Source organism: Eleginops maclovinus, chromosome 18 (assembly GCF_036324505.1).
Source record: "Eleginops maclovinus isolate JMC-PN-2008 ecotype Puerto Natales chromosome 18, JC_Emac_rtc_rv5, whole genome shotgun sequence".
Classification (NCBI taxonomy): domain Eukaryota; kingdom Metazoa; phylum Chordata; class Actinopteri; order Perciformes; family Eleginopidae; genus Eleginops; species Eleginops maclovinus.
In genome coordinates this window covers 1,793,427-1,807,892 of record NC_086366.1, presented here as the reverse complement: position 1 = coordinate 1,807,892, position 14,466 = coordinate 1,793,427, and the positions used below count along the sequence as shown (strand labels likewise).

The following is a 14,466-nucleotide window of genomic DNA, read 5'->3' as shown; positions in this document are numbered from 1 at the left end:
AGCCCAACATTAGCCTCCTTTAGCTTAGCGGTGGTGACGTGAAGTCATGTGACCGTGCTGTAGTTCCTCTATAGCCCAACATTAGCCTCCTTTAGCTTAACGGTGGTGACGTGAAGTCATGTGACCGTGCTGTAGTTCCTCTATAGCCCAACATTAGCCTCCTTTAGCTTAACGGTGGTGACGTGAAGTCATGTGACCGTGCTGTAGTTCCTCTATAGCCCAACATTAGCCTCCTTTAGCTTAACGGTGGTGACGTGAAGTCATGTGACCGTGCTGTAGTTCCTTTATAGCCCAACATTAGCCTCCTTTAGCTTAACGGTGGTGACGTGAAGTCATGTGACCGTGCTGTAGTTCCTCTATAGCCCAACATTAGCCTCCTTTAGCTTAACGGTGGTGACGTGAAGTCATGTGACCGTGCTGTAGTTCCTCTATAGCCCAACATTAGCCTCCTTTAGCTTAACGGTGGTGACGTGAAGTCATGTGACCGTGCTGTAGTTCCTCTATAGCCCAACATTAGCCTCCTTTAGCTTAACGGTGGTGACGTGAAGTCATGTGACCGTGCTGTAGTTCCTTTATAGCCCAACATTAGCCTCCTTTAGCTTAGCGGTGGTGACGTGAAGTCATGTGTTTTTTCACTTCCAATGCAAACATTTTTCTATAACATTTTAGGTCGGAATGCATGAAATTACAAACAAATTAAAAATGTCCTCGTTGTCACTTTTGTTTTTGGGGGATTAGATGAATGTGTGTCACATGTTGGACATTTCAAACGTTATTCTAATTCCTTAACCTGGCCTTTTTACCTCATTTAACACACGTCTAACTAGCTACATTATAAATATTAGTACCTCCGGTAAACAGGCGGTGTTTTGGGCGAAAATGTCCTAAACTCTGAAATTTGGTCAACATTTCAGCACTTCCTGTACCCCTGATATATAATAATGTGTCTGTACAAGACACACACACATACTGATTATATAACTACTGTATGTGTATCTCTCTGTGTCTGCTGCAGGCATTTTGCTGTGTCACCAAAGACTATTTAGCATTTTGCCAAATCACCCATGAAGGCTTTCTTTACCTTGTATGGTCATTTCGATGCTCATTGTGGTTCTATAAATTGGCTTTTTACAAAACGAGTTATTATTAGTCTACTTGCAAGTAGTGCGAACACAAGCTGTTGAGTACATCAACGTTAGAAATGTTTAGTAGGGGTCTCCGGCACATAGAAACTGTCAGATGCTAACTTGCATATGTTGGGCAATTAGCATAAGTTGTGTTTATTAAAATGATTGGCATTGTTTGCCAAAAGTTAAAACATGAATTGGCTGATATGGACAATGTTGGAGTGGTTTTGGGGTTATTGAGGATGCTGAATCCATTTTGGACGTTTGCAGGATCCAAAATGGCAGTTTTAACCATAAAGTGGCCACATTTGTACTCCCAGTGGGCAGATTTTGACTACCATGATGGTGTTGTGACCATTTGATATAGAGAGCACAAGATGAAAATGATTATCTATAGCGTGGACAACTTTCTTTCAAGTAAATAAGCAATCAGTCCCCTAAATCATCCAGATTGACTCAAAAATAATCAAAATCAGCCCACGAAGAATACAAACATTGGCATTTTCTGGTTTGAACTTCCATTTTTGGTCCTGAAAATGGCCTCAGCATCCTCAATATCCCCAAAAACACTCCAACATTGACCAAGCCATTTTTAAACTTTTTTCCATTATAGGCTATATTGGTAATACATGATAATAAACGCAACCCATGACCTGGGATGACTTCTGTCAAACACTCATTTATGATACCTTTTTTTTTAACATTTAAAAAGTGCATCCTCCTTTGCACAAGACAAACAGTTATACAATAGATCTATATCTCTGTGTGATGAAAGGAGTTGCTGAGTTGTATCTCTCTATCTCTGCTACATGCATTTTGCTGTATCACTAAAAGAGCTTTTTACATTTTTGCATTATCACCCCATAAGCGCTTTGTCTTCTCCTTATAAAGTCATGTTCACAATTTCATCTCTATTTTGGTCTTTATGTGCCATTTCCTTTTAATCATTTGGTGCTTTTCTGGTTGTTTGGCTCTTTTTTATGTTGATTTAAAGTCTGTATTTTGTCTTTTTGGTTGTTTTTCCTAAATGCTGCATCTCTTTGACGGGTTTTTGGGTCTTGCTTTGGTCTTTTCATAGTTTTCTATCCGTGGTCATTTGTTGTTTTTTCTTAATTCTTTTGTGTCTTCGTAGTTTTTTTGTTTTTGCCCCTTTTCATTATTGCTCTAAGTGTATTTGTGGTTCCTTGGCAGTTGTTGTGCATCAATTTCGCATGTAATGCATCCAGGCCTTCACCTTGGAGAGACTGAGGCGGACCAGAATCTGTTTGTTTAGTTCACTTCAGAAGTCTCGGACTGAGTTCCCACCAACCCCAACGAACAGCACCAAGGGGTTGAACGGGTACGATTCAATCGGACTAAACGAGGCTGGTGAGAACGTGCCCTATAACTTGATCACAAGTACAGAAACAGAATGAGTAGGGACACAAAATGACTAAACGACTGTTTTTAAATGCCTTTTTATGATGTGTTTATGCTCTTAATGTCTTTCATGTTTGTAAAGCACTTTGAATTGCCTTGGGTTGAAAGGTGTCAATGAATAAACTTGCCTTGCCTAAAGAGGAACAAAAATATCCATTAACATTTGAAGATTTCTTGAAAAGGAATTGAGATTACAGTAGCTTATTAAAAGGGCTGTAATACATCTGTCTTAAGTTCCCTGTTGCTTTACAGATGATCAGATAAGAGTTGAGTATTTAAGAGCTGGTGTTGCTCCTGTTCCGCACCACAGGACGGCTGAGCATCATCCTCATCATGAAGACGCTCGCTGTGTTCGCTCTTGTTTGTGCCATGATGGCCGTGGTGAGAGCTGCTGGTGAGTATTATAGAAAATATCTGAACCCTTTAACAGATGTCTTTATTGTCAGTAAACAATAAGTCAATAACAGCCGTTTTAAACTTCCAGCCATTTCAGAGGCAGCAGCGGAAGAACACGTAGCAGGTGAGTCTCTTTCAGGTTTTCACTTTGTTGTTATTTAGAATGAAATCAAATAAGAAATTCTAATTCATATTCATATTAATATTTGACTATGTATTTAATTATGGTTGTAGTCTGTGGGGATATTCTATTTAGTGCTGTATTAACTGTTATTTACTATATTATGAAAGCACTGATCAAAGTTTTGTAAAAGGAAATACATAAACATTATATAGAACCTAATATTTAAAACTACAAGTAAATATATTAAAAAATGTATAAAAACTAAAAACATACAAAATAAAAACCAATACTGTTATTTATAATATATAAATAAAGTAAACATCTAAAACTAAATACATTAACAGTGAATGAGTTGCGCAAAACTAACAAGCGTCTTCAACAGCTAAGCAACATCCTCATAGTTCAGAGTCGGAGGATGAAACCCTCTTTGTTGTCACACACATGCACACAGCAGAGCAAACACAGTGAAATTGGTCCTCTGCATTTAACCCATCCTAGTACTAGGAGCAGTGGGCAGCTATTGTGCAGCGCCCGGGGAGCAATGGGGAGGGGGGGATTGGAGGTGTCCGGTGCCTTGCTCAAGGGCACCACAGCAGGGCCTAGGAGGTGAACTGGGACCTCTCCAAGTAGCAGTCCACTTTCCATATTTCAAGTCTGTTTGAGGACTTGAACCGGCGACCCTACGATTCCCAGTCCAAGCCCCTACTGACTGAGCCACTGCTGGACAACAGGGGTATTCAACTAAAACTCAACGAGGTCCAGTTAGAGAAAATGTCCTCAAGCAAAGGTCCGGAACATTGAAATGTCTAGCTGGTTCTGAATGAGTGTGATACATTAGCTGTGACCTAGCAGCTGTATCAACGTCTGCATGCAATCAACAACTGACTCTCAAACAAACAACAGACAACTCAAAAACAACAATATGTATTGTGACTTGAATACAGATGTACAGAATAATACTGTAGATATTTTAAGGTTCCACTCGGGCTGCTTTTAAAATGAAATAGAGAGAATAAACTAACAGCTTCTGGAAATGTGTGCATCTTAAAAGAGCTGAATTTAGAGAGATTGAATAAAGAGCTGCAGCTTGAGTTTCCCTTTCTCTTTGTTAACCTTTCACACCTTAACAGTTTCAGCCAATTATAGAACATATCAGTCCGAACACATCAGAACCATCAGAACCTTTGAACAGTTTGTTTGTCTTCCTGTCCCTCTGATATTCCTCTCCCTCACTGTCTTTAGTTCAGAGGACTGAGCTCCAGCCTGTCCCCACCATTTTACATCGGGGCTGAAATGGTGTCAGGTCCATTCTCACATGTGAAGGGGCTGATTGGTGCTCCACTCACCACCTTCTCTCTCTGTCTCCCGCTAACTCGTCTCTCCCCTCACTCTTCTCTCCATCTTCTCTCTCCCGCTAACTTCTCTCCCCTCACTCTTCTCTCCGTCTTCTCTCTCCCGCTAAGTCGTCTCTCCACTCACTCTTCTCTCTCCCGCTAAGTCGTCTCTCCACTCACTCTTCTCTCTCCCGCTAAGTCGTCTCTCCCCTCACTCTTCTCTCTGTCTTCTCTCTCCCGCTAACTCATCTCTCCCCTCACTCATCTCTCCATCTTCTCTCTCCCGCTAACTTCTCTCCCCTCACTCTTCTCTCCGTCTTCTCTCTCCCGCTAACTTCTCTCCCCTCACTCTTCTCTCCGTCTTCTCTCTCCCGCTAACTTCTCTCCCCTCACTCTTCTCTCCGTCTTCTCTCTCCCGCTAACTTCTCTCCCCTCACTCTTCTCTCCGTCTTCTCTCTCCCGCTAACTTCTCTCCCCTCACTCTTCTCTCCGTCTTCTCTCTCCCGCTAACTCATCTCTCCCCTCACTCTTCTCTCCGTCTTCTCTCTCCCGCTAACTAGTCTCTCCCCTCACTCTTCTCTCCGTCTTCTCTCTCCCGCTAACTTCTCTCCCCTCACTCTTCTCTCCGTCTTCTCTCTCCCGCTAACTCATCTCTCCCCTCACTCTTCTCTCCGTCTTCTCTCTCCCGCTAACTAGTCTCTCCCCTCACTCTTCTCTCCGTCTTGTCTCTCCCGCTAACTCGTCTCTCCACTCACTCTTCTCTCCATCTTCTCTCTCCCGCTAACTTCTCTCCCCTCACTCTTCTCTCTCCCGCTAAGTCGTCTCTCCACTCACTCTTCTCTCTCCCGCTAAGTCGTCTCTCCACTCACTCTTCTCTCTCCCGCTAAGTCGTCTCTCCCCTCACTCTTCTCTCTGTCTTCTCTCTCCCGCTAACTCATCTCTCCCCTCACTCATCTCTCCATCTTCTCTCTCCCGCTAACTTCTCTCCCCTCACTCTTCTCTCCGTCTTCTCTCTCCCGCTAACTTCTCTCCCCTCACTCTTCTCTCCGTCTTCTCTCTCCCGCTAACTTCTCTCCCCTCACTCTTCTCTCCGTCTTCTCTCTCCCGCTAACTTCTCTCCCCTCACTCTTCTCTCCGTCTTCTCTCTCCCGCTAACTTCTCTCCCCTCACTCTTCTCTCCGTCTTCTCTCTCCCGCTAACTCATCTCTCCCCTCACTCTTCTCTCCGTCTTCTCTCTCCCGCTAACTAGTCTCTCCCCTCACTCTTCTCTCCGTCTTGTCTCTCCCGCTAACTCGTCTCTCCACTCACTCTTCTCTCCATCTTCTCTCTCCCGCTAACTTCTCTCCCCTCACTCTTCTCTCTCCCGCTAAGTCGTCTCTCCACTCGCTCTTCTCTCGGTCTTCTCTCTCCCGCTAAGTCGTCTCTCCACTCACTCTTTTCTCTGTCTTCTCTCTCCCGCTAAGTCGTCTCTCCACTCACTCTTCTCTCTGTCTTCTCTCTCCCGCTAAGTCGTCTCTCCACTCACTCATCTCTCTCTCTCTCTCTCTCTCTCTCCCGCTAACTTGTCTCTTCTTCTTGTGTTTATCTCCCTGTATCGCTCTCTCGTCTGTTTCGCTCCCTGTTGGCGCCGGTTAAAGTGGAATTTTCCCGTCAAAATGCAAATCCCTTATTAATGGATTGATTATAGGTCTGGGTCCGTATGGGTCGGCGTCAGGATGTCAAAACTGACTAATCAGATTTCAGTATTCAACTGAGCCGTAAGGGATGATGTGCAGCGAACGAGTCATTGATCGTGTTCCCCCTTAGCAACGGTCATTATTTTGTTTAGCAGCGGTGTGTTATCGAGTATTAACAACCTCTGAGACGTCCAAATTGACCAATCAGAATTGAGTATTTAAGTAATAAATTACGACAATGTCTCTGTCTATATGCCATCAGATAAAACGTGATTCCAATACATGCTTTACATTTAAAGACTTTACTTTTTGTCCTCAGTGAAGAGTCATGTGGTGAAGCGCTCCGTTTACTGCGGCCGGGGATGGACCTCGATCAACGGACGCTGTTTCTACTACAACCCCAGACCACTGTCATGGAGTAGAGCCGAGGTAACGCTGGTCCCTGAATCTGGTCTGCAAATGCATTTATTATGATAGTAGATGCATGTATTTTAAGCACTTTTAAACCTTTGGTGACGAGGAAGGACTTTTGCTTTTAACAGATTAAATTAGCTCCACTTTTAGCTGCAAAAAACCCAAATGCTACTTTAATCTGAAATGGGCATTTTGAATGCAGGATTGTTTACTTGTTACTCAGTGTTTCAAGACTTTTACCTAAGCAAAAGATCTGAGTTCTTCTTGTTAACATCTTGCAGAGAAACTGCCACTCCCTGCGGGGAAACCTGGCGTCCGTGCACAACATAATGGAGTACCATGCGATCCAGAAGATGATCCTCGCCACCACTCATCAGATGAAGCAAGCGTGGATTGGAGGCTCTGATGCACATGAGGTATTTTACATTTGTGGAAAGTAACTAAGTACTGAAGTTCTGTTCTTAAGTGCAATTTGGGGTACTTTCTATATTGTGCTCCGGCTGGAAACTGTTTTTTGTATCCTGGGGAAACAGTCATTGGACAGTCTGTAACATGTGTGTTGTGTAATGTTGATGTAGCTACTCTGTAAAATAATTTAGAAAAGTTGATTATGCAGAATGAGTATGTTTAGTTTTGGTATTTTGAGTATATGTTGTTGCTAATGTCTAACTTTTTCTCTTATTTCAAAGTTTTCCTGATAAATAAACGTGCTTTTGTTTCCCACAGGTGACCGTCTGGTACTGGACTGATGGGACTCCTTTCAGCTACACAGACTGGTGCGATGGGGAGCCCAATAGTAGAGGCGTGCAGAGATGCTTACAAATGAATCACTCAGGTAAAATAATACTAATAATAACTTCAACTTATATAGCGCCTTTCATGGTACACAAGGTCGCTTTACAAATAGGGACGGGAAAAGGGGAGTGGGGGTTAGGGATCAAAGGACTTGCAGGGAAATGTTCTGAGGTGCTTTTTGAAGTAGCATTGCACTGTCAATTTTAGATTTGAGTATCAGAGAAATAGCTTTAAAAAAGATGGTTGTTTTTATGAGCTCACTACTGATTATATATATACACACATACATCTACAGTAATAATATTGATTACTGCTGGCTTTTACTGACTGTATATATTTTGTATTTATTTTGCAGAGGATAAGTGCTGGGATAACCTCCAGTGTTCCGTTAAGCTGCCGTCCATCTGTGTAAAGAGAAACTGATGAGGCTAAAAGTCCACCTTAAACCTCGTGTGTTCATCTGCATGCTTTTAAATACACCTGTCTTTACGCCATCAGTGTCACATATGTACTGATGGATCTGATTTAACTCAATCATTTATTTTTGTATTTCCTATCGCTGTAACGCTGAGGACTGAAGCGACAAGTGAATTGAACAGGAGCTGCCTCTCATGAGAGCAGACTGAAGGAGTTTGGACAGAGAAAAGGCTTTTAGCACAACCTTTAATATATCATATTAAGGAGACTGTTCTTTTTATATTTGCAAGAATAAAACGCTCAAGCATTCCAACAACCTGCTCTGTCTGTAATATATTTATATGAATAAATATGAGGAAACACTTAGTATAGTTACGAACAATAATAATAATAACATCATTTAGTATGTTATATTACATTTATACAGTCTTTGGTTCAGCACCACGCAACACCCCAATATTTGCAATCAGTCCTCAAGTTCAAAAGGCCAATTGCCCAGATTTCAGATATTTGCTGCAGATGCAAAGAATACTATTGTTATTCTCAGTTATTGACCTTCCTTTGTTTCTCTCCCACTAAAACACCCAGGGTTTTTTGTGTGTTAATCTGGGAATTGGGTCATTGGGGTGAAAACTAAATGTCAGAGCAAAAGAAATCTGAGTGATCGGCAGTGTATCTGAACAGGAGACACAACCACATCTAGCTCTTTGGGTTACACAAACCGGTTTGGTCTAATTATGATGAAAGAAGAAGTTGTGATTAATGGGTTCACCAGAAAAGATTGTGCAGCAAACAATGTTCCTCTGTAGCCCAACATTAGCCTCCTTTAGCTTAGCGGTGGTGACCTGAAGTCATGTGACAGTGCTGTAGTTCCTCTGTAGCCCAACATTAGCCTCCTTTAGCTTAGCGGTGGAGACGTGAAGTCATGTGACCGTGCTGTAGTTCCTCTATAGCCCAACGTTAGCCGCCTTTAGCTTAGCGTGGAGACGTGAAGTCATGTGACCGTGCTGTAGTTCCTCTATAGCCCAACATTAGCCTCCTTTAGCTTAGCGGTGGAGACGTGAAGTCATGTGACCGTGCTGTAGTTCCTTATAGTCCCAACATTAGCCTCCTTTAGCTTAGCGGTGGTGACGTGAAGTCATGTGACCGTGCTGTAGTTCCTTTATAGTCCCAACATTAGCCTCCTTTAGCTTAGCGGTGGAGAAGTGAAGTCATGTGACCGTGCTGTAGTTCCTTTATAGTCCAACATTAGCCTCCTTTAGCTTAGGGCGGTGGTGATGTGAAGTCAGTGTGACCGTGCTGTAGTTCCTTTATAGTCCAACATTAGCCTCCTTTAGCTTAGCGGTGGTGACGTGAAGTCATGTGACCGTGCTGTAGTTCCTCTTATAGTCCAACATTAGCCTCCTTTAGCTTAGCGGTGGAGACGTGAAGTCATGTGACCGTGCTGTAGTTCCTTTATAGTCCAACATTAGCCTCCTTTAGCTTAGCGGTGGTGATGTGAAGTCATGTGACCGTGCTGTAGTTCCTTTATAGCCCAACATTAGCCTCCTTTAGCTTAGCGGTGGTGACGTGAAGTCATGTGACCGTGCTGTAGTTCCTTTATAGTCCAACATTAGCCTCCTTTAGCTTAGCGGTGGAGACGTGAAGTCATGTGACCGTGCTGTAGTTCCTTTATAGCCCAACATTAGCCTCCTTTAGCTTAGCGGTGGAGAAGTGAAGTCATGTGACCGTGCTGTAGTTCCTTTATAGCCCAACATTAGCCGCCTTTAGCTTAACAGTGGTGATGTGAAGTCATGTGTAATACAACATCAACATAATTCCCTAACCTGTCCTTTTCTACCTCATTAAAAACACTTCACTAGTATAACCACTCGCTACATTATAAATAAGAGTATCTCCGGGGGGCAACTGAGAGCAGGTTAAAATAACAACATGCAGCCTCCACCTTTGTTATTGCCTCTCCCCTGAATGGATCTTTTGTTAGCTGTGTGTTCAGTGTACACACACACACACACACACACACACACACACACACACACACACACACACACACACACACACACACACACACACACACACACACACACACAGGTCAGTGTTTGGAGAGACACTAAAGGTTTATTTTAAGCCTCGGAGCGCTCACCTGGAGATAAGAGATCAGGCAGGTGCGGTCAGAGAGTTTATTTTGGGGGGGGCGGCATCAATAAGTGGATCTCTGAAGGAGTTTGTTTGAACTGTATCCAGGTAACTCAGAGCTTAATACAGGCAGTGCTGTGTGTCGTGACTCAGCACGGATTAACCTGCAGGAGGACGAGCTGTATCAATAAAAGGTCCGTTTTTATAAATTGTTGAAGACGGTTTTTATTGTGTTGCATGCCTCCACGGATAAGATAACACCAAAACTAAATCAATTTGCTTTTTACTAACTGGATTGGAGGTCATTAACCTCAATTCTTATTTATTTAAGCTGATAACATAGAAAGTACAAAATCTTTTCCAAAGAATAACAAGAAGATAGATTTAAAATAAAACATTTAAGAAATATACATTTATTTTAAATCTACTTAACATAATATAATATATTAAAACATAAGCAGTTGAATTAAAAAATGTCCCCAAACTAAATAAAATAATCATCAATCATTATTTAAATATAATAAATTACATATAACATGTGCAACTGTATATACACATATGTACATTTGAATATGTTCAGTGTATAAGTGATAATGAGGATATTTTAATGCTGAGTGACGCCACGTTCCATTTACGTGAGGTCGGAACTGGGAGTGACGTCACATCCGAGTTGACTGCGTCGGAAAAGATGGACGCTCGCAGGAAGGCTGTTGTTGTATTTGCTCTTGCCGAATACCAAAAACTACAGAACAAATATGCAGTCCACTTGAAAAACCTTAAAAAGTCCACATAAATAGAAAACTACAGAGCTAACACACTGGTTTGAAACATGTTTACCAATGTTTAAGGCCGAATCTGGTTGAAATATGTATGTAATATTTTTTCCGGTATCATATAGCAAGCTATTTGGAACACCCTTACAATATTTTACACTAGGCTATTTTAAGTGTTCCAACAAAGCAAGCCATGAACGTTCGCCTTGTTTACAGATTTAGCAGTTACCTCGGGTTAGCCATTGTTAGCAATACCGGTTGATAACAGCTGTGTCATATTTTGTGCATACTAATATCGTAGCAACATATCTCCAGATAGAAGATGGGCGGTGATTTAATGTGACACAAATAAAACTGAAGAGCTACAAATGTTATGTGATCAACGTGTTTAATGACTGTTCACGCGCTGGGCAGCCATGTTGTGTGTGAATTGAAAGTTGAACTGGGGTATGGCGAGGTATCTCCGAGTTTCCGAGTAGGAAGTCCGACCTGAGGGGGCGTTCCAGTTGAAATTTCCGACTTCCCAGTTCAACTGGAACGCAGCATTAGATCACTGAAAATAAGTGTGGCATCACCCTAAATATGTCCTGTTGTACTTTTTATTTTAACTAAACCTCTCACTAGACCTCAGTAAAAGTTTCCCGTGCTTTCGCAAACTCTGTGTCCATCTGGAGGTTTTTCACGTCACTCTGGATAAGAGCGTGTGCTGAGTGTTGTAAAAGCCGGGGACGAGGCCGACTGTGAGGTGACAAAGAGGAGAAACAGGCTGATGTGAAGCAGGGGGGGGGGGGGGGGGAGAGAGAGAGAGGAAGCCATTTGAGAGAAATGAAAGGAGGAAGAGGGATTTCTGCAGCAAGTGGAAACTTCTGCCGACCTGAGAACCGGTTCTGACCGGCCTCCTCTTGACACACAGGGAGGACTCCATCATCATAAAGAGCAGCCAAGTGGGCCGAGAGATTAGCAAACAGCAGCTGATGAGCAGCAGGCTGCATACTTCCATCCACCGGACGTCATCCATGCTGACACACACACACACACACACACATACACACACACACAGAGCTGCTTCAGTTACTCCAGCAGAGAGTCTTGGTCTTTGCACACGCCGGTCTTGGTCATGACTTGGTCTCGGTTAAGGTGGTCTTGACTACAACACTACCTCATACTATATTGTTTTAGAAAAGCCCTGGTTATAATATAATATAATACAATATAATGGTTATAAGTATTTACATGCATTAATCTGTTCATTTATGGATGAAACAGCCTGAAAAAAAATGAATAAACATATTAATAAATTAGTTATAATCTGTCAAAAGCATTATATAATGCAATGTGTTTGTATTATTGTTATTATTATTATTATGGTATTAAATGTAAAAATATATGCAAATAATAAAGGCAAATATATATGAAATTGATGAAATGTAATAAATAAATCATTTTATTTATAATAATAATAAATGTCCTATTTTTATTTCATTTGTAGGTTATATACTAAATAAATGTAATTCTTAATTATTTATTCATGACTTTTTTTATATTATTATTAAATTATTAAGAACTGTTTATAAAAAAGTGTGGGAAATATTTACAGAATAAAATGGTAAATGATTGTTTTATTATTTAATTTGAATTCATTCCACATTTAACACCTCTGTTCATTTATTTAATACAATTCTTAAATTGTGAGTGTATTTTTTAAAGTAACTCTTAACGTATCTATTCATGATGAAATGTATATATTTATTTTGTATTTAATGTAATATTATTTTCCATTTATCTCCCTAAATCTGCTGCATCGTTTGTACGTTTAACATTGCAGTCGTTAAATGAAAACCCGTCGACCTGTTCAAAGTAAAACTACAATATATACCTCTAAGACGTAGTGAATAAGCAGAAAGAAAGATTGCGTAACTGTCCCAAGTGTTTGGACCCCTGTGTCCAAACACTCTATCTGTACTTAACATCCGCCCCCATGTCCCAGAAAACCCTGGCACACAAAGCCTGATCCAGTCGGCCCGATACCAGCGCCTGCCCCCCGGATCTCACGTTACCTGACCCTTGGCATCCATTCATCTTATTTTATCCCTTCGATTAATTTCATCGTGCTTGCATGCAGTAAACAGAGTACACGCTGTACCTCACCCTGCCACCTCCAAGCATGGAAAACAGTTTCACGCCCGTATTAATCAGGTTATGCTTCTGATGCTGAATGACTCACAGAGACAGCTCAGAGCACCTCCCTGCCAAACACAACATTTAAAGATGTGCTTCAGGTGTATATCGGTATGTAGTGTCTCTACTTTAAAGAGTCCTCTCCTGCTGATGTTCAGGTGTATATCGGTATGTAGTGTCTCTACTTTAAAGAGTCCTCTCCTGCTGATGTTCAGGTGTATATCAGTATGTAGAGTCTCTACTTTAAAGAGTCCTCTCCTGCTGATGTTCAGGTGTATATCAGTATGTAGAGTCTCTACTTTAAAGAGTCCTCTCCTGCTGATGTTCAGGTGTATATCAGTATGTAGAGTCTCTACTTTAAAGAGTCCTCTCCTGCTGATGTTCAGGTGTATATCAGTATGTAGTGTCTCTACTTTAAAGAGTCCTCTCCTGCTGATGTTCAGGTGTATATCAGTATGTAGTGTCTCTACTTTAAAGAGTCCTCTCCTGCTGATGTTCAGGTGTATATCGGTATGTAGTGTCTCTACTTTAAAGAGTCCTCTCCTGTCTCTACTTTAAAGAGTCCTCTCCTGCTGATGTTCAGGTGTATATCGGTATGTAGTGTCTCTACTTTAAAGAGTCCTCTCCTGCTGATGTTCAGGTGTATATCAGTATGTAGTGTCTCTACTTTAAAGAGTCCTCTCCTGCTGATGTTCAGGTGTATATCAGTATGTAGAGTCTCTACTTTAAAGAGTCCTCTCCTGTCTCTACTTTAAAGAGTCCTCTCCTGCTGATGTTCAGGTGTATATCAGTATGTAGTGTCTCTACTTTAAAGAGTCCTCTCCTGCTGATGTTCAGGTGTATATCAGTATGTAGTGTCTCTACTTTAAAGAGTCCTCTCCTGCTGATGTTCAGGTGTATATCAGTATGTAGTGTCTCTACTTTAAAGAGTCCTCTCCTGCTGATGTTCAGGTGTATATCAGTATGTAGTGTCTCTACTTTAAAGAGTCCTCTCCTGCTGATGTTCAGGTGTATATCGGTATGTTGTGTCTCTACTTTAAAGAGTCCTCTCCTGCTGATGTTCAGGTGTATATCAGTATGTAGTGTCTCTACTTTAAAGAGTCCTCTCCTGCTGATGTTCAGGTGTATATCAGTATGTAGTGTCTCTACTTTAAAGAGTCCTCTCCTGCTGATGTTCAGGTGTATATCAGTATGTAGTGTCTCTACTTTAAAGAGTCCTCTCCTGCTTATGTTCAGGTGTATATCAGTATGTAGTGTCTCTACTTTAAAGAGTCCTCTCCTGCTGATGCTCAGGTGTATATCAGTATGTAGTGTCTCTCCTGGGACATGTCTCCATGCTTTAATGTTCAAAAAGCTATTTATTTTTCTCATACTGCTGCAGCATCTGGTCACACCCTCTGTCTGAAACCAGAGCACAGTCTGCTCTGATTGGTTAGCTGGACGTAATGAACATTACATTTACAACAAAAATCTCTACTTCCTGACGTTCATGGCTCTTTCAGTCAGACACCAGTATCATTTCATAAATAATGCAAGAGAACTTGCAGGACATTTAGACGTCTCCTGCAACAATAAAACCCATCTATGGCCGTGTGTGTGTCTGTGTGTGTGTGTGTGTGTGTGTGTGTGTGTGTGTGTGTGTGTGTGTGTGTGTGTGTGTGTGTGTGTGTGTGTGTG

At 41.6% G+C, this 14,466-nt stretch overlaps 2 protein-coding genes across 3 annotated transcripts in view; one reads left to right on the top strand and one right to left on the bottom strand.

The window, feature by feature from the left end:
• The window catches only part of LOC134879982 (large neutral amino acids transporter small subunit 4-like), a 59,600-nt gene that overhangs the window by 24,916 nt on the left and 20,218 nt on the right, over window positions 1-14,466 (bottom strand). The window lies entirely within an intron of this gene.
• LOC134879985 (type-2 ice-structuring protein-like) lies at window positions 2,784-8,018 on the top strand. Its single transcript, XM_063906612.1, has 6 exons — window positions 2,784-2,940; window positions 3,031-3,066; window positions 6,396-6,505; window positions 6,772-6,906; window positions 7,217-7,325; window positions 7,641-8,018. Exons 1-6 carry the CDS (start codon window positions 2,880-2,882, stop codon window positions 7,706-7,708), a joined length of 519 nt encoding a protein of 172 aa, XP_063762682.1. The 5' UTR covers window positions 2,784-2,879; the 3' UTR covers window positions 7,709-8,018.

What these genes read in the sequence shown, in the direction of transcription:
- LOC134879985 (XM_063906612.1), top strand. Translation starts at nt 2,880, where the DNA reads ATGAAGACGCTCGCTGTGTTCGCTCTTGTTTGTGCCATGATGGCCGTG. An exon ending in GGCCGTGGTGAGAGCTGCTG is followed by an intron (nt 2,941 to 3,030) that starts GTGAGTATTATA and finishes TTAAACTTCCAG; the next exon opens with CCATTTCAGAGGCAGCAGCG. An exon ending in AGCGGAAGAACACGTAGCAG is followed by an intron (nt 3,067 to 6,395) that starts GTGAGTCTCTTT and finishes TTTTGTCCTCAG; the next exon opens with TGAAGAGTCATGTGGTGAAG.